The sequence below is a fragment of the Cupressus sempervirens genome, chromosome 1 (assembly GCF_028749045.1).
Source record: "Cupressus sempervirens isolate cs-2001-9-10 chromosome 1, ASM2874904v1, whole genome shotgun sequence".
Classification (NCBI taxonomy): domain Eukaryota; kingdom Viridiplantae; phylum Streptophyta; class Pinopsida; order Cupressales; family Cupressaceae; genus Cupressus; species Cupressus sempervirens.
The window spans coordinates 792942124-792963172 of NC_143118.1; the positions used below are offsets into that span (position 1 = coordinate 792942124).

At 35.0% G+C, this 21049-nt stretch overlaps 1 protein-coding gene across 10 annotated transcripts in view; it reads right to left on the bottom strand.

Annotated features, from left to right (window-relative positions):
- The window catches only part of LOC149580252 (serine carboxypeptidase 1-like), a 44830-nt gene extending 23984 nt beyond the window's left edge, over positions 1-20846 (bottom strand). For 2 of the 10 annotated variants that reach the window (XR_016353455.1, XM_089790096.1), the window contains exons 1-8: positions 20556-20838; positions 14989-15172; positions 14667-14812; positions 14486-14559; positions 14190-14312; positions 13739-13841; positions 13572-13609; positions 13353-13454 (exon numbers count right to left, since the gene is read on the bottom strand). Coding sequence is in view for 7 of the 10 variants with exons in the window: in XM_089790096.1 (XP_089646222.1) it covers positions 13353-13454; positions 13572-13609; positions 13739-13841; positions 14190-14312; positions 14486-14559; positions 14667-14812; positions 14989-15131 (729 nt within the window). In the remaining 3 variants the exon portion in view is untranslated. Of the gene's footprint in view, positions 1-13352; positions 13455-13571; positions 13610-13738; positions 13842-14189; positions 14313-14485; positions 14560-14666; positions 14813-14988; positions 15173-19227; positions 19679-20008; positions 20152-20555 lie in introns of those variants that run through there. The other 8 variants (XR_016353456.1, XR_016353454.1, XM_089790078.1 and 5 more) reach the window with 8 other exon arrangements.
- Positions 20847-21049: the final 203 nt, after the last annotated feature.

Genomic DNA, 21049 nt, shown 5'->3' on the forward strand with positions numbered 1-21049 from the left:
TCGCAATTATGTCCCCTTTACCTTGTTCTCCCTCGATAATCCCCTTTGAAAAATGAGAGACATTTCTTTAATATATAGTGTTGAGTTGGATTAGACTAATCGGACTTTTCTATTCAGCCATCTTATTTACATCCTTTAGTGAATGAACTAGGCGATAATCAATATATTTAATAAGTTGTGGTGGTGGCTTCCTTTCAGTGGCAATGATTAAGATATAAAAATTTTGATGTTTCCTATTGTACTAATGCTTTGAGTAGTATTGTATCCTCACCTATAAACTAGTGAATTTAAGTAGCACTATTGTTGACAAGAATTAATAATTGTTCTTGCGTATTTCCTATTGAAGAGGAAAATAGTCATCAAGAATACAGGTAGCTGCCTTTCATAGTAATCCGATGTAATTTTTGATGATTCTCATAGTAATCCAATGTAAAAGACCTATTGATTCACTTATTGAATAAATTATTAATCTTTTCTTAGTGGACGTCGTTCCTTCTCAACTATCCCATAAATGGAGTCTATATATTAAAATTATATGCTCCTCACATAATTTACATGTAACATTCAATACTATCACTGCTTCCCATTCTTGGAATATGCTCTGATGTAATTGATATTTCCTTTCTCTTTGATATTTTCCTAGACAATTCTCATCTCCGTAAAGAAATATGTACATATCAAACTTAAAGATAAATGACTCTGCGACCATGGTTCCCTGCTTGATCTTTCTTTCTAAGTCAAATATGATTGGGTGTTGAAGTGCTGAGTCAAATTTTGAACTTTGTTTGCTTATTATTCGTTGTCTGGACACATTTGATCAATGAGTCTCTTCGTATGATTGGGCTCTCATATATTTATTCTTCCTTCTTGTGTGTCAAATGCTGAGTTGGAAGTTTGTTTGTCTTCTTCTCTTCTTTGTGGTTATTGATTGTGTATCTCTTCGTTGTTCCTCCCCTTGTTGTTGACTCAAATTTGCACTCTCTTTTATGCATTCGCGTTGAATCAACATTCCATACTTGTCTCTCAGGTTTACTTTTGCACCAGTCTCATATGATTGGAAAATATTACATTCAATCGTTTAATCTGAACTTCAACGTCCTCCACCGCCATTTTCTCTATTTCTATTGCAGAATAATCTTTATTAGAGGCATATCTCTGAATTCTGGTATATATTCTACAAACTCTGTTTTATTAGATGAGGATACTGGTATGAATTCCTCCCCTTGTCAATTGATTTCTTTTCCTTGTTTATACATTTGGTCCGTTTATGAAAGATCGTGACCCTAGTCGCCAACTATATAGTTATTAATAATTATTTACTAATGCATGATATTTCTTCTTTATTACTTTAATAATGTAATTTAATAATTATTATGATATAATTTTATTATTATTCATTTATTAAATTATTATATTCATATATTATATATAACAAAATAATTATATATTCTTTTTTTATTATTATGATTTAGATAATAACATACTATAATCTACTTAATTATTTATTTAATTTAATCAAAATAATTATGATAATTATAATTACATTTTATTTATTTGTTTAATCATATATTTGAACTCTATTATTATTAAAATTCCATCTCGGAAATGGGGACATTACAAACTTGCAAGGAGGCTGTCCTAATTCACCAACACTTAGGACTCAATAATCCGGTGTGTGGCCAAAAGTGGTTGACTACACCATGCTGGCATCAAATTGTTTTGCCAAAGATGGGAGCTTTTCTTTGGATGGTTCTACACCACAAATGTCTAAAGACCGAAAGCCTCTAAAAGATTGGCATCCATGGCCCCTCATGGTGTGTCTTGTGCAAGAGGGATGAAGCGTCCATCGACCATCTCTTCCAAACTTGCCTGGTGGCTGCCAAATGTTGGGATTGGATATAGAATGAATTGCAATAGCCTTGCGCATGACAAGAGAAGATTAGTGACTTCATTTTTGTTTGGACCCTCAGGAAGATCAATTATTGGGCCAATATTTGGATCACGGCCCCATCAATGCTAGTATGGCACATCTGGAAAGAAAGGAACCGACATATTTTTAAAGGCAAGGAAAAGCTCTTTGCTGAAATCATTATGGGCATACAAAATGCTATTATCGAAATTGTTAATAATTGAAAAAAAGTCAAGAAGCATTCAATCTTCACATGATTGGATAAGGAGATGCAACTGAAATGGCCAAAACTCTTCCCCTCCACCTAAAAATGCAAGGTCAATCACTCATTGGTCAAATGGAAGCATCCCAAGCACTTCAGATGGAAACTCAACTTCAATGGGGCTGTGAAAGGCAACCAGGGCATTAGAGGAGTTGGCTGCATTATTCGAGATTCAAAAGAAGCATTTATTTGGGCTGCTTCTAAGAAACTGACTACTTGCACTAAATAACACTGCAGAATGTGAGCCCCTTGCACTCGAAATCAAGTTATGCTTAAAATTGGGCATTGATGAGGTTGAAATCGAAGGCGACTAGTTGCTTTGCATCAAAGCCATTACTATGTGAGAATGCCAAAGTCCGTACGTTGAGTTCCAAATGTCGTACGGACTACAACCAGTGATGGTCGTATGGTGGCAACCGAGGAGTGAGAACTGTACAGTGGAGGGGTGTGACTCTGGACGTACAGTATAGTGTTGTACGGTAGGAAGGAGTGGGCAATACAGAGGCTAGAGAGAGTCGTACAGTTGTTGGGAGTAGAGAGATTGTTGTACAGTGAAGGCAAGGAGTTGGCTGTAGGGGATGGTGAATGTGCCTATGTACGAAGAGTTGTGCTAAGCCACAGTGTCGGATGGTGTGCAGATAGAAGGTAAAGAAAAAGTTTTGTAACCAAAACTTATAGATCCGAATTTGTGAAGTGAATCCAAACAATAATAGAGATTTGAACACAAACAACCTTCAATTAATAACTGCCAAAAGATGGTGCTCCAACTTGCCAAATCCGAGCAAAGTATTACAAGCAACAGAATAGGGTGAGGGTTGAATCCCACTGAAACCGAATAAGCCAAGTAGGGAAGATCTTTCACTTCCGAAATGGCGAATAACAGAGAACCCCCAACAAGAATTCGCAGTACAGAGAAAATAATCCATATTGCCTCCCTAAAATAACCTACAAGAAGGCCTTATAAAGGGCTTCAGGGAAACTTCCCGAAGGATTATAAAATAGCTATTAAGCCAACAAGTACTAACAAAAATAAAGAGTTGGCCCGAGAGATTAAAAAACATTGATTCTTGGCCACATAACCAAAATATTATTATTTAATAATATTGGGGACATTACAGAAAGACAAAGTGCATATATATAAGTTCTTCTTTATATGAAAAGTATTATCCTCAAGATATATAAGAAAATCAAGTCTCATGATATTCTTTCTAGTTATGGTGTGTATACAGATATCAAGTCACATGATATCCATCAACATGCTCTTTTAACTATCATGATTTTTCATAGAATATCAAGTCACATGATATTCATCATGATAGTACTCTAATAATAATAAAGTCATCACCTTATATTATCAAAATTATTATTTCATTATAAAAGATTATCTCCTTAAATAATGAACATAGGGTAGGCCCATGAGTCATAAAGTCACACATATGACAAAAGAGTTTACACTTTAAACATCATTATTTAAATAATACAAATTTACAAAGTTGAGACTCAATCTCATAAACTTACATTTCAATCAAGCCAAGTTTCTTTTTGAAATGATCAGCTTTCACTTTAGGGAGAGCCTTGGTGAGAATGTCGGTTGTTTGATCACCTATATTAATATATTCTAATTGAATAACTCTTCTTTCCACCATGTCTCTTACGTAGTGGTAAGGAATTTCTATATGCTTAGATCTATTATCAGATACTGGATTCACAAATAACTTGATGCAACTTTGGTTATCACAGTGAATACTGGTAGGTTTCATAGGTTCACCAAAGAAGTTAGAAAGCAACTTCCAAAGCCACACTGCTTCGCTAGCTCCGATAGCTGCTACAATATACTCTACCTCAGTAGAACTTTGAGCAACAGAAGCTTGCTTTTTGCAGATCCAAGAAATCATGGCTGATACTAAACTAAAGCAGCATCCTGATGTGCTTTTCTGGTCTTTTACACTTCCAGCCCATTCAGAATCAGTATATCCATGCAACTCCAAGCTGGTATTCTCAGATTTAAGTTCATACCCAATAGTACCTTGAAGATACCTCAATATATGTTACAAAGCAACAAGATGAATCTCACAAGGTCCACACATGAACTGACTTAATGCATTCACTGCATAGCAAATATTGAGTATTTACAAGATACATCAAGGACACAATTATCTGTCTGTATAAGGTGGGATCAACTAGTCTAGATTCAGCACTTGCTTCCTTTAGCTTGTTAAGGTTGGTTTCCATAGGTGTAGACATAGGTCGATAGTCCCACATTCCAAATCTTTTCAAAATGTCAATAGTATACTTCTTTTGATTGAGAAATATATTACCAAACTTCTGACATACTTCCAAACCAAGAAAGTAATGAAGAATTCTTAAATCCTTCATTTTGAATTTAGAAGCCAAATCTTTCTTACACTGATTAATGAAATGTTCTTCCCCTGTAATCAGAAGACCATCAACATAAAGAATTAGAATTAGCATATCACCTTTAGTTACTTTGAAGTAGAGATTTGGATCAACCACGTTCTTAATGAATCCAAGACTTAAAAGGTATTTGTCAATCCTTTCATACTAGGCCCGGGGAGCCAGTTTAAGTCCATATAGAGCCCTCTTCAATTTACAAACATAAGAAGCAGCATCATGAGTTACAAATCCTTTTGGCTGTTCCAAGTATACTTCTTCCTCTATTTTTCCATTAAGAAAAGCAGTTTTTACATCCATTTGATGGATTTTCTGACTTTTTGGCTTCCGCAATGGCTATTACAACTCTAACAGAAGTGTACCTAGCAACTGGTGCAAAGGTTTCTTCAAAGTCAATTCCTTCCTTTTGAGAAAAACCTCTACCCACAAAACGAGCTTTATGTTTTTCAATGCTGCCATCTACAACATACTTAACTTTGGAAGAGCCATTTTGAAGACACAACAGATTTTTCCTTAGGTCTCGAAACTATGTCCCAAACATCATTTTTTAGTATAGATTGGTATTCTTCTAGCACGACGTTTTTTCAAGCTTGATGTTTAAGTGCTTCAGAAGTACTAGAAGGTTCAAGATTCAAGCTCTCACACACGAAAGCATTATATGTCAATTTTCTAGGTCTCTTGCTTTCTCGAAAGGTTCCTGAAGGGGCTGCAAATCCATCTCCTTCCTGTATAATTTTTCTTGCCCAAAGTGGTCTTTTAGAGTGATCAAGACTCTCTTCTTGAGTCCCTAGAAGGATCTCAGTTTCAACTGAAGTCTCTTCAGGAAACTCCCTCTGAATCTCAAGGGTAGGAGTCTCTTTTGGAGGTACATCAAATGTATCTAGTTCATTGGAGGTTTTGGCTCTTCTAAAAGCAATGTCTTCCTCAAAGATGACATCTCTGCTTAGTTCTATTTGTTTCTGTCCAGGTATGTACACTCTGTATCCTTTTGCTATTTCACTAAAACCAATGAGAATACCCTTTCTTCTAGAAGGTTCTAACTTAGTCCTATTTTCCTTAGGTACATGAACATACACAGGACATCCAAATATCCTTAGGTGACTGGTGTCAAGTTTCTTTCTAGAAAATGCTTCTTCAGGAGTCTTATTGTCCAAATGTGAGTGAGGACATCTATTTTGAATATAGACTGCTATGTTGGATGCCTCAACCCAGAAGGACATACTCAAATTTTGATAAAAAATCATAGCCCGATCAACTTCTACAATAGTTCAATTCTTCCTTTCAGCAACCCCATTTTGTTGAGGATTGTAAGGGATTGTGAACTCCCTCTTAATCCTAGTGAGTTTGTAGAACCTTTTAAATATTTCAGAAGTATACTCCTTCCCATTATCTGTTCTTAGAATTTTAATGTTCTCACTGAAGGAGTTCTAGTGATAGTTTTGAATTCTTTAAACTTAGAGAGAATCTCTTTAGATTCTTTGCATTTAAGGAAGTATATCTATGTCTTCTTTGAAAAATCATTAACAAATATCAAATAGTACAAGAATCCTCCTATAAAAGGTATAGACATGGGCCCACATAGATCAGAATGTACTAGTTCCAACACTTCTTTAGTTCTGCTCAAATTATGAGGCAATGGCCTTTTAGTGTTTTTCCCTAAGGCACAACTTTTACATGATTCATTGTGAATATGTTGTAACTTGGGCATTCCAATTACTACCTTCTCCATTGATGTTAGGGCACGGAAGTTGATATGACCTAGTCTTCTATGCCATATTTCATTTGAATCTGAGGTCTCATATAGAAGTGCAAGGTTTGTCTTAGTGCATAGCTCATATAAAAGTCCTTGTCTTGCTCCTGTTGTTAGAACCCTTTTAATGGTTGAATTTTTGGGCATACTAGTACTTTCCCTCCCTTGAATGTAATTCTAAAATCATCATCTTCGAGTGCGAATATAGATATTAAATTCCTCTTAATACCTAGTAATAAAGAACTTCAGAAAGTTGAATAGAATTTCTAGATTTCAATTTTATGGTGCAGGTCCCAATTCCTTTTACAGAGTGTGCAGAATCATCACCAATTGTAACTTCATCTGTTTCTATATGCATGTTTTCTAGGTTATCCTAATATCTAGTGATGTGGCTAGAAGACCCATTGTCAACTATCCATGTATTCCTTTTGGCTGATATCTAACTGGATAATGCTGAATAGACAGCATATTTCTCATATTCATTGCCTTCATTTGACTTCTCAGATTTTGCAAAAGATGCTTGAGGTTTAGATCTATCAGGACAATTTATTGCATAATGTCCATATAGATCACATCTGAAGCATTGGATTTTGGACAAGTCTTTCTTCTATTTGGATTGTCCTTTTCCATGAAAATTTATTTTCCTTTTGTTGTTTTTCTTCGTTCCCTTCTTATGAGCTTTTGTATTAAGAACTTGAACATCTTCATCTAGGGTTTTGTGTTTTCCCTTAATCATTAATCTCGATTCTTCTTGAAGACAATTTGATCTTAAATGCTCTAGTTTAGGGAGTTTAGACCTAGCACTTATACCTTGTACAAAGGATTCCCAGGAGTTTGGAAGTCCTCATAATGTTGTTAAGGATAATTGTTGATTTTCAATCTCATAACCAAGTGCAGATAATTGATCTCTCAAATCTATGATTGTCATTAAGAAAGCATTTATAGTTTCTCCTTTATTCATGCTTACATTATTCATCTGCCTTTTAAGAGCAAATTTTATGCCTATATTATTGATTATAAATGCATTCTCAAGTGCTCAAAACATACAATATGTTGTGTTGTGTTTTGCCACAATAGGTACTATGTGGTCTCAAACAGGATCAATTATCTTCATAGCCTTTTCATTTTTTTCGATCCATTTTGAATTCTCAAGATCATCTTTAGATTCCTCTTTGTCCTCTCTTACAAATGATTCCAATTTGTTTTCTTTTAACAACATCATTAATCAAAGTTTCCAAGATTCGAAGTTATCAACACTTCTAAGGTGATGTTTGAATCTCATTGTGTTTGTCATTGTTGTAGAGAGAGGACTTTTATTTGAAGTAAAATCTGATCCTTATAAACTTAGTGTGATCTTTCCTTAGCCAAGCTCTAATACCATGTAAAGTTTATTAGCAGATTTGATTGATTGCAGAATTTTCATTGTAGGTACAAACAATAACTCCAATGTTTCAAATCACTTCCAGAATCTACAAATGTTAGTGCAATACTAACAAAAATGAAGTATATCAAACTCGGAATTATCTTCGATCCTTTTGTAGTGCTTACATTAATAGATTACGATGCCAAGATTACATTGAGCAAATTGGATAAATACCAACGAAAGGAGTGTGGGGATGAATGGCCATGTCTCCAATTGGAGACATGGACATTCATTCTCACACCCGTTCATTTAACTAATACTCATGATCAATTATTGTAATAAACATAGTGATTAAATGTATAACCAATCATTACATCTGTGGCCCAATATAAAGAATAGATCGATCATGATCTAAACATCAAAGGCTCCAAAAATAATCTCAATCATGCCTTAATGCTCTCGGAACATATATATATATCTCATCGGTTGCAGATTGTGGAAGGTACAACAGCATGTATGTATGCATATATGCATAACAGCATGCGCATCATGTTGTTGTGTGTATATACATACATATGTGCTTATCACAATAATGTTAGATCGAAGCTACATGCATTAACAGAAGGGCCCATGAAAGTGTGGATTATTAAAGGAAAATATCTAGGATCTATTGGATATCTACCCAAAATTTAGATAAACAACAATAAAAGAAAAGAGGCTCTATGATATTTCTCTTATAGAAGGGCCCATGAAAGTGTGGACTATTGAAGGAAACTATTTGGGATCTGGTGGATATCTATCCAAAATTTAGATAAACAACAATAAAAGAAAAGAGCTAAAACAAATGCGAGAGACGTACATAAATATCATGGGAAAACCCTTCCAAAATTTAGATAAACAATAATAAAAGAAAAGAGCTAAAACATATATAAGATACACACTGAAATATCTTGGGAAAACCCTTCCAAAATGAACGGATTACTTTGTTGATAATAAAATATTCAAGTGTACAATGCCTTTCGCTTGATGTGATATATATAACATAACGAGAGACTCTTCACATTCTAACCAAAGGTCTCTTCAATTTCCAAAACATAACGCTTCAAATACAACTCTTTGTATTTCCATGCCTTAATGCATCTTGTATGACACGTGTCTTTATATTTAATATTAAGATTAATCATAAATGTCCTTTTCAATTGAAGGTGACTATAATGGTATTAATGCCTAAAGATAAAGATCTCTATCATAGTTACAATCTCCAACACTCCCTCTTTGAGAGAGAGAGAGAGAGAGAGAGAGAGAGAGAGAGAGAGAGAGAGAGAGAGAGATCTTTCGCTAAATAGTCACACAAGGCTGCAGCCAAAATGTCAATGATAGATCCTATAAAATTTATGGAATCACTCCACATGAAAACCCTAAAAGAAACACAACCAATTTTCATCACAAATTTTCTCAATGTGATGGAATGATACTAAGAGAACAATTTACTCATTGTTAATAATCATGGAATCACTCAACATGATAGATTTGTAACAATTACTCATAATCATGGAATCACTCAATGTGATAGATGGAAATATTCATTCATAACCAATAATCATGGAATCACCCAACATGAAAAAACTTGCAAAAGAACACATTCGATTTTCATCACAGAATCACTCAATGCGATGCTGTCATGGAATCTCTCAACAAGACAAAGCTGCAAAAAATCACAATCACCTTTCATCACAAACTCACTCAACGTGATGCTATCATGGATTCTCTCAACATAACAAGTTAGTAAGGTTTACAACCAACATTTTATGACAAACTCTCTTAATGTGATACAATCACGGACTCGCTCAACGTGACTGCCAACTCCCATCACGCAATCTCTCAACATGATAACATCATGGACTCAATCTACATGATGCTCACTATGGGTCTCTCATAAATGAAAGAGTTGTCAAGTTGACCTTATAACTACCATGAATAAGAACTCATAATTAGCAAGAAATGCAATCATAGTTAAGACTTGTTTCCATCAAGAGTCTCAAAAACCTACTATAAATGGAAATCATAGCTGAAACTCTTTTCCAACGCAAGTCTCAAATTTATGATACCAAAATATTAACAATATGTATAAAAATGATGGAGATTCCACAAAAACTCCCTCTCAACAACCACATTAAGATAGTTGATGTTACTTCCCTTTGAGAGTGAACATCTCCCTCTAAATCACAAGCTCCCTCTGAACACAAATATGAATTATCAATTCAGTTTAGTAAGCAACACCCTCATGCAACCTGCATAATCTCTCATCATTCTAGATGCACTCTGCAATCAAGGGACATGAATCCATCATAAGTATTAATGCTAAGAGTGTACTATTTTCAGTTTTATATATATATATATATATATATATATATATATTCTTATTTCAAAGCACAAGAATTCAGCTCTAATGAGCCACTGTTCTAAAAGCCTATTTGACACCTCCAAGCATCCAAATTTCTAGCCGAGAACACAACACATCCATAGATACCAACTCAAGGAAACTCAAACTTGCGCAAATTATTAATGCAGAAATATGCAAGCCAACAAATCCTGAGTTTTATAACAAGCATAAAGAAAAAATTTCTATTTCCATGTTTTGTAGTTTCGTCTAGCTATCAGGGATGACTGGTCTACTGTCAATTGTTCCTAACTTGCACACTACGTGGCTAAGCATCGTAGGAACTCGAACAACTTGCTTGTGCAAACTACCACGGTGAGTCTCACACTTGCGGATGTTATGCCCTATATAATAATCTCATTGCCTACTACCTAGACCTCGACTTGTATTACCTCCCAATCTGCTGAACATGATTTTGTGTGTTTAATCAAGGAAGAAGCGCTATGAATAGAACAAATCTTTTGTTTTCTTTCACCCACTAGAAATATAATTCAAACTTAATATTTGTCGAGCATGCCAGCATGTATATGCAAGTTGAAGTTTTGTAATTGATAGAAGAAGATCAAATTTGCCTCCATAATCCCCATTCAATCGAAGCTTCACTTTAACACAATTGGGTGCTCTAGCTATTGCCAACAAAAGAATATATGCTCCAAAAGATGAGTTCCAATCATTTACAATAAGGTGAACTGACGAAATTAGAATAACTCCAATCGAATAGAGCCAAGCAAGCATAACTCGTAACGAATAACAATAAGAAAGCGTAATGCCAAGAAAGCACAACACCAGAAGAAATAGAAAAAAATACATTTTGATACAGCATAATGTCAAAAAGGCAAGATACGGAATGGAACATATCCTACTTCTCTCTTCAAAGAGTCGAGACTCTGAGTCTGAAGCCCAACTCTATAAAAAATGCCAAACAGACATAGAAAACTCAAACTATGCATCAGAGTTTTGGTCAAGAGACAACTAAGCCCATATTTGCAAGAATATAGAATGACCACACCAGAAAGATTCCATGTTCACTCTACAACTAGGATAAAGACATGCTTTATCTTCAAGGTATTGCACGGGAACCCATTACGATCTTGCAAACAAATACTATAGATACTCGGGTTCTAAAATCAGTATAAGGTACAAATGGTTGCTACAGTTGAAAACTTCAAAAACATGAAATCCACACAAGCAAAATTGCCAGCTAGAAGCAGTGGCGTAGGACCAATATGCTTCTTAACAAATTCTAGAACCTGCACTATATTCGAGATAGCTAATCTCATTACCGCTTGCACTAAATGCTCTTTTTAAGTTTCTACTCGAGAAAGGCATGGACAAAAGGTAAAAAAAATTGCATAAAAAATCTAACGCGAATTGAAAGCCAGTAAACATTAGCGGTCAATACTTTAACAAAATAACATGTAATCAACGAATATGAATACAAACGTGATTCTTGAGATTGTGCTCATAAGGACTCATCTCTAGAGGAAATTTCAAGGTTTAGATTTCTTTTATTGCATAGCTCCATTTGTATCATTCTGACCTTTCTGCTTGACAGGGCCCCAAAAAGGAGCCCCTGCCAAGCAGAGAGCTCCACAAGTACTAACCAATATCTTATGGCCTTCTTCATTTATGGTTTGAAATTCTGGTGTCTCAGGCGTAGGGGAACCACACTAATCCATCCCGAACTTGGTGGTTAAACTTTACTGTGGTAACGATACTACAGGAGAAGCCAAGTGGAAAAATAGCTCGATGCCAAAATAATAAAAAGCTTACTTATTTCCTTTTTTTATTTTTTAATCAAAAAAACCCCGGCATTCTTTTTTCCCATTCTACATAAAGAAATCAAGATTTGCCAAGGAAAAATACATTGACGACAACAGAGATGAGTCATTTCATCTTCCAAGGCCACTATACTAAAAAAAACAGCAATCCACAAAATCTAAAAATAAAAATCGCACCAGCTCTCCTCAAGATTTCGCATATTTATGAGAAAAATATGAACTCTCAAAGAGAAAAGAAATTGATGACAAATTGTGGGAAATACAAATGCCCGGTACAACCAACATCATAGAAGTCCAAAATAATGACAGATGATAAAAACTAGAAACACCTTGAAATAATGAAGACCTTCTTTAATTGAGGTTATCTAACCTAGCTTTGATACCATGTTGGATATCTGCCCATTAATTAGATTAACAACAAGAAAAGAAAAGAGCTAAAACATATGCAAGAGATGCATAGAAATATCCTAGGAAAACCCTTCCAAAATGCAGGGAAAAACCCAGCCACACAACAAAAGAATCACTCTATTAATAATAAAATATTCAAGTGTACAATGTCTTTCACCTAATGCAATAAATATAAAATAAAGAGAGGCTCTTCACATTCTAACCGAAGATCTCTTGAATTTCCAAAACATAACTTTTTAAATACAACTCTTCGTATTTTCATACCTTAACGCATGTTGTATGACACATCTTTATATTTAATATTACAATTAATCATAAATGTCCTTTTCAGCTGAAGGTGACTATAACGGTATTAACATCCAGAGATAAAGTTCTCTATCGTAGCTACAATCTCCAACAAGATCTGTTTCTTTTCCTTAGAATATAACAGATGATAAAAGTAAAAGAATCCCTTATAGCATTTAATATGTATTCTATGATGATATAGAATACACATGTTTTCTTCTAAGCCTCTAACTTGTCAATTTTTCCCTATGTGTACCCAACAAAGAGAATGTGCATTTGAAGAGGATCAAATCCACATGTTTTCCTTCTCAAAAGAATGCAACACAAAGTGCAAGATCGGTAACAGCACTCACCAATTTCAATAAACATTACCTAGTTTGGTTAGAGACCCCTCAACAATGTACGTGATCACTTATCACTCGGAATTTTCCTTCTCAAAAGAATGCAACACAAAGTGCAAATCAGTAACAGCACTCATCAATTTCAATAAACATTACCTAGTTTTGGTTAGGGACCCCTCAACAATGTACGTGATCACTTATCACTCAGAACTAAAATATATATTACATTAAAATGTAAAACAACATGATGGTGACTTCTTGGGTATAGTTTCTAGTTTCTTTCCAAAGTTTTTGATGAGTATGAACTGCCATTTTTAGATAAATGAAACTTTTTGGTTTACTCTTATGAATATGCTCATGTGTTCATGGAATTTTGTGACAAATGAAAGGGAAGAAAGTACCTCAAATAGAGAGCTTGGTATAAGACCCATTCCATGAACAAATGGGACAAGTGCATTGCCGTCAAATGTAGCATCTGTGACCCCATTTCCTACCATGTAGCCCTGCAAATCATTAAAAATTTAAAATATCAACATAATTGTTGTATGATACATGATATGTAAGTTCCAATTTTTCTCTACAATGAAAAATAAATTGGCAAATCGTTAAAGGTCTCTGACCTGAAAATTTACAATAGGTTTTACACCGGCTGCAATTCCTGTAATAGAAGACAGTCATGAGAGGTTCATAAATTGTATAACAGTATGAGTTATAGATTAAACTTGCTCTGAACAAAAGACAACAAAAAGTAAAGCATGTATTAAAATGTACCACCCTATTAGCATACCCTTAGAAACTTCTAATGCCAGAGTTGGAACGTAGATCCCTGCAAAAGATTCTCCAGCAATGAAGAATGGATTTGAAAGGAACTCTGGATATTCTTCGAACCACTGGTTACACAAACTAAATGAGCTATATCTCAAAGCCAGAATTCATGATTTGTAAATTATTTGCCTGTGTAACACACTTTACAAATTCATACATTGTTCTTCTTTCCTATAACTCATCTTAAAAGAGAAACCGTGTACAATAAAACTTTTGGTATTTGATATTTTTTCTATAAAATGTCTATGCACTAAAAGTACAATATAAAAAATGCTTTTCCAACTAATTCCCTCTTTCCAAATCAATGGCCCACACTAGCCAGCTACTATTCTTTCAGTATCTACTCTATGCTTCTGATCTAATTATAATTACTGGTAAAGCATAGCTTTAGTTTACAAAGAACAGCTTAGGACCTTTAAAAGGAAAGCATGAGTATCTTTAGCTGTCTGAAAGTCCCCAGTATTATAGTCATTGACTGTTGTAGAGTATGAAAAACCAACACCAGAAGGAGAATCTAAATAGATGATACTTGAGACCTGTGTAAGAAAATAATGATGTGAATGATAAAATGTTCTCAACTTGAAGATCCAAACACACACAGATTTCATCCCAATTAGAAATACCCCGACATTATTTAGAACATCTAGTGGCTTCTGACGCCATCTTAAAGCTGTCAATGTTTAGAATATACTTCAAAAAGAAACTAGACCTTCGACCAGGAGTATGGGTTAAGATGTAGCTTGGGCAAACTTCCAGAATTTCCAGCTTCAAAGTTAAAAGGACCTGCAAATGCAAGATCTTACTCTCATAACTGCAACATCAAAAAATCTATCAAGGATATACTGTATAAAAAATTATATTATAATAGTGAATGTATGAAGGACCCTAACCGTGCTCATAAACATAACCATCAAAGCTTGAGCAACCTGGACCACCATTCAACCACAGGACAACAGGATCATTGGCTGGATTTCCTTGTGATGTAACAAAATAATAGTACAGATACTTCCCATGAGCCTCATCTAATGTTATGTATCTACAAATAAAAAACATACACAGTAGACATACTATTAGCAACAGTATTGAAAACCATAACAATAAATGTCAGAAATATTGTCTCAATCATGCAGTTCTCAATTTCAGGCAGATCAGTAACTTATTAATTTTCAGTCCTGTCTGACAATGAAGAACATTTTGACAAATCATTCCTACCCTCCATAGTGTTTTGAAGGAAAACTGCCATCATAGCCAGGCACAGATGTGATCTGTGCATTTTGCGGTGCTGCAACTGCATAATATTGAAAACCCACCATTGCAACGAAGTACCAAATCAAGACAACCTTGCCAGAAGTCATTGCCAAATTGACTTAAGGAGTACCTAAATATGGAACTTTTTCTGCAATAACAAATATATGTTAATACAAATTACTCAAAAATCAAAACAATCCAAACAATAAAAGCTTCAAATCATCTTTTTAACCTTGACCTCACAAGGCCTAAAGCTTTTTGCAAATAGTAGTAGCTTGTGTAAATCTACTTGCGTGATATGATGCAGCATTAGCCTTAGAATACTAAGCCTTTTTTCATTTTTGGTATATTTTCGTGAACTTTGAGACCCATTTTGGTAAAGTCATATAAATTATTAGTTTACTTACCTGTTTGCTTGCTAGAACTTGAACATATATTTTGAGAAAGTCAGAGATTTGTAGGTCTAAGTGGTCCATTCTCTAAAGAAATAATGATTCATTGTTTGTTCAAATAAATAGCAAAGTCTTGACTTCAAAGATAAATGTTCTTAGTCCAACACCCAGTCAAACCTTCCCTACAAATAGTTATAATTTGTCCCTGAAATACTTGATCTTTTCAGCACGCACTATGGTGAGGGTCATGTTTCTTCTAATAGGCTACTACTTGTGGGGATGAGAAATAATCTGCAACAACCTAGGAAATAAAGATTAAGTTGTCAAATTTATCCTCAATAGCAGCTTAATGGTATAAAAGGCAAGATTTTCATCAAGTATAATTTATTCAGGTACATTGATCTTACTGTTCTTCAAAGGGATTATATAATTCTACTTGTTTAGAAGTCAGAAAATAGAATAGCTAGTAGGCCCTCTTTGTCCCTTGGACTTTTCTCTTCAGCACTAAAATGATCATTCTACTTTTGGTCTTGAGGAACAATTCTAAATTATTTTTTTATGATTTCAGAAGCTTACAACATGGCCCCATGGACAGGGCTACCGTTCCTATTTCTGTGGATGCAGATTGCTCTGTGAAACTTATGGAATAGGCAATCTTGCCCTTCAAAATTGCAGACTAGAATTTCAGTAGGAGACATTGAGCAGCATCTGTCAAAGGGGTCTGGGTGTTTGCAGCACCCACTTAGCAAACATAGGAGACATCTTTGCCACCTTACAGTTTCTGAGTAGTGATTTTGGGAAAAATTAAAAGTGGTACAAGGCTACCAAATAATGATACACTGAATACAAGAGCTGCATATCTTAAATAACAAAATCTGGCTACCTGCAAACTGGTTCCAAAATTTTTCAGCAACGTCTGCAAATGAATTACAGGAGCTCTCCTCCATTGAACCATAGGCTTAACCACTACAAGAAAGAAATCCATTACTGCTCCTATTTATTATGAGCCAGTGGCCCCATGAAAGCTTCAATAATGGCACCAATGGAATCTCTCAAAAATGGTACCACTACAAGGAAGAAATCCATTACTGCTCCAATTTATAATGTGCCTGTGGCCCCATGAAAGCTGCTTTAGGGACACTTTAAGATTTTGTACTTCCATTCAGGAATCTTCCGGTACCTTTTGTTTCCTAACTAAAGCATATCTATACTGATTTCCAGCAAAAAATAAATTATCATAATTTTGAATGCAGAGGTCAGAAAATTTAAAATGTATTACATAGTTAAGAAAAGTTATAGTGGCAAGCTAAAAGCTTTAGGCTATATGGAACCATTTCAATACAAATTGGTCTTATTCTTCTGAGAAATGCCCGCTGGAAAAATTACTGTTGTCTCCTCCCATAGGATAACTACCCTAAGTTGTTTGATTAGACCCACCTCAACTAATTTTGTATCAGTGCTGATTTTGGCCTTTTAAGCCTATTTTCCCTTTGACTGGAAAAAAAATTTTAAAATTAAATAAACGTTTTACAATAACAACTGCTGAGAAAAAGATTGATAAAAACAGAAAGAGTGCGAACATGAAAGAGGCAGATGAAGATTCAGGAGCAAAGGGTAATACATATTGCAATATCTCCGCAACAGAAATAACTCTCTTTTGCTCAGAGGTTTTCTTGTGCTGGTTCCATAAAAAGTGGAAACAGTGAAAGGCTGGAGTGGCAGCAACGAACTCAAGCAGCTAGGATTGGAGTCTACAGGAGGTGATAACATTTAAGTCTCTCAGTTTTCTCTGCTTACAAGAGCACAGCCAACCTTTCTCATTCTTGTGGGGAATATGCAAAGAACATTCTCTCTGGACTATCCTTCCTATGCACCTCCTCTCATCTGACTACCTATTGCTCCTCCTGATTTCATTTCCACTGCACAGGTCAAGGAGAAGATTTACCCTCCTCTGGTCTATCCCACTGAGGATGCAAGGCTTAATTTGGATCCAGCCTTCCTTTCCAAGCCAATGCTCTCTATTGATTTTCTTATCTTGAGAGGGAGAAACCTTGTTTCTTTTCTCTAGAACTCACCTAAGCTTTGTCCATTGGAGCAGCAAATTGGTTCAGATACAGAAAATGTGGAATGCCACTATTAAATGTTGTGTGATGTGAAAAAGACCAAACTTATTATAGATGGACTGAAACCTCTTGGTCCTCAATTATAAATCCCTTGGTTCTCTTGCTTTCCAATTGATTATTTTTATTAAAATTTCAATTGAATCAGACAAAATTTGTTTGAATAAATAGTCCTTGGTTCTTTAGTAAAAGCAGAGTTTTCATATGCCCTTGGCATCCCTTTTAATCTTGCATGTGTTTCTTTTCTGTGTGTTCTTTGTTGGATTCAATCCTATGATCTTCCTGTTGTTTTACTAAATGCAGGTTTGCTAATGCTTCTTGTGGAACAGCTTGGGGCATTTAAATTGCTCCAACTTCTGACCTTTTTCCAAAAATTAATATGCCCCTGTGCATGCAATTATTATATTTCTAGATGTCTCCAACACTCCCTTCTGGTTCAATCTTCTCATACCTCTTGGATACATAGCATAAACACAAGGGTCTTCCATTCCATTGCTTCTGATACAACCAAATGGGTCACTTGAGGAAAGATTGCTGCTCTCCCAAGGCTTTCTCCCCAATGAAGGTTCAGCTTCAAAAGTGAACCCCTATGCTAACAAAGACAAACCTTATATTTATCTAGAGAAACCATGGTTACTATATGTTGAATCACAATATGGAAATCCAACCTCCTAAGCTGCCTACTTATGATTTGAACACAAACACAGCTTCTCAAATTATCAAGGATGCAATGGTTTCTCTAGGGAGGAAGCATTATAAGGTAAAAATGCAAATTCCTTGGACTTGATGAATTTGAAGATGGTCACTTTCCTATAAAAAATCCTCATCGCCTCAAAACTAAAAATACAAAAAAAAAATTAATTGTGGTATGACAAGAAAGTATGGCTGCAAGTCTAAATATTAAAAAGCCAGGGAAGAGATTAATAGTGGATAGCAAACAACTATGGATGTATTTCTCCAAGATAATGTCATCAAGATTTTAGTTTTGGAAGATGAGTTGGAAAACAGGGTGATTGCACTAGATTACTCTGTGGAAGGAATTCTTGAAAGGCCATGAAAGGTGTAGGATTCCTCCTATCTCTGGGGACTCTCTCGGCCTCGACCCAAAAGCAAACAGGTAGGGAAATGGAAGCAAAGTTCATGTATTTAGATGCCAATGAATCAATTGGACTCAAGTCCCAATGGACCATGGAAGCTCTTCTTTTCAGAAAAGGTAAGAGGCAGCCCTTGTTTTAAGACTGTGGGCTTTAGCTTCAGATCAAGTTATAGATTTGGGTTTTCGTAGTTTTGGCTATAAGGTTACAGCTGCTTACCTTTCTCAAGAGGAGTTTTGAGATAGCTTGAAGCCGCCTTTAAGTAGGAGAGATATTATTCATTCTAGGATGTTTTTTCATTCCTTGTATAAGAGTGACCTGATATACCTGTACCCACATGTCCTTTTTTAACAATGGTGATGGAGTTTATGAATAAGAATGTGGTTATATTAAACTAAACACAATTGCAAGGACATGTGGGTACAGGTATAGTAACAGGGTTGCCACCTCTTAATCAACGAGCTTTATGTGCCAAGATCAAAGCAGCTACTAAAAACTCAAATTATGAAATCCTGAGCAGTTTTTTGCTACATGTTCAAAAATATTATCTATTTTATCCAAATTCTTAAACTGAGCTTTTAAGCAGCAAAGATTTACCTTTGAATTGAAATCCTGAAACCAATATCTGAACATCATGTAAGTTTATCTACATTTGAAGCCTCCATATAGCAAAAAAAATTCTCCAAAGTAAAGATATTGCAGATGGTTGAGATTTTCAGCTCATCTGATGTTCGGTGCAATCATATTATAATAAAATATAGTACCTAAGAACTTCCGTCGTTTTAAAATGCGATTTGATTGTCTCACAGACTCCACACGCAAGTACACCAAACTTTTTTTTACTTGAAAGAAGTCACGTTACCTGAGAAAGACACCTAAATTTGACACTAAACGGCCTAGTCAAGATTGTCAAACCTCTTCAGCCCCCAAAGAGGCCCGCCAGTCTCAAGCGCACATAAATGCTTTACTTTTCTCGTTTCCGTATGCTAAAGCCTTCATAGAACCGTCGTTTTCAAAGTTGAGAAAGTGCCTTCCCGAAATACAAAACAAATGCATGTATGTAGAACATGGCATCCTAAATATCATTAAAAAAACCTGTGAAGAAGAATAATTTGACGTATAAAGTGTAAATTGGTATAAGATTATGTAGACGAAAACTAGTCTGTCCCTACCGATTGAAACAAAGGTAAATAGCATCTACCATGCTTGAATACCATGATGACGGCGACACACCAAAAAAATCAGCTGATTTTTTGTCAAATATGAAGATGAAAATCCAAATTCATGAAAGATATTTTAAAATATTTTCCTAGGGGTGAAAAAGAAGCAAAAATCGACCGTTTCTTTGCCAAAACCTCAAGGTATAAATGCAAATTACCAGGTACACAGTCTCCATGGTTAATATATCCATCATCGTCGAAAAATCAATGCTGAAAAATATCAGAAGAGTTCAAATCTGATATATGAAAAACGCAAAGCCAAAAGATGAGGAACGCTAGAATGTCTGTAAATTTGTCGTCATTGAAGAAAAAGATGCAACCAACCAATTTATGGTAAATTGCACCCCGACTCCGACACTATTCAATTATACAAATTTATATATAAAAGCTAAAACTAAAATTATCATCTGCTCCAAATTTGTCAAATTTATAGATGACTTTGTAAATTCCCTACCGATTAGAATTATAAAGCCATCAGCGTCCAAAATAACTAAGAATGCAAAGATTGAAGCTAAAAATTATTGGCAGCGCTAAAATGTGATCTAAATTTATCGAAATTGAATCTGCAAGTGGTGACAAAGACCTAGCAAAGCCCAAGTCTAGACGGTCGAATTGAAGCTAAAAACTAGGAAAACGATCCATATAGCTAAAATATGCAGCTGTCTTTCGAAATCAGGCGATAACAAAAAAATCAAAAATACTCACCCGACGAATTGGATTGAAGAACCTCCGGAATACAAAATAATGACAAAAATTGAAGGCTGATCGATGTAGGTTTGGATCCATTGACATTTCTTTCAAACAAGTAATTGTTTAAAGCAAAACGATTGGCAGAATGATAACGACTCTGAAAAAATTCCATGAACGGAAGGAAACCGAAAACGATGACATGAAACGGCATTTTGCTGTGCTGTATTTTCTCGGGCAACAAAATTGTTCACCAATTTTACCAATGACATTTCTTGAATTAGTGAAATTGTGGATAGGTAATTATTTCATTTTATTTTAATTTGTTTATGTTTAAAAAACTATAAGAATTTTTTCCACAGTCATTCTTTTTTTAAAACGATTCAATCAATCAACGATTCAATCAATCAGGGTGGTTCGGTCGCTGGAATTAGAATGGAATTGGCATTCGGAATTCTAAAAAAATTTCAATCCATTGTTTGGGTCTGCACAATCGGAATTGGAATTGAAAA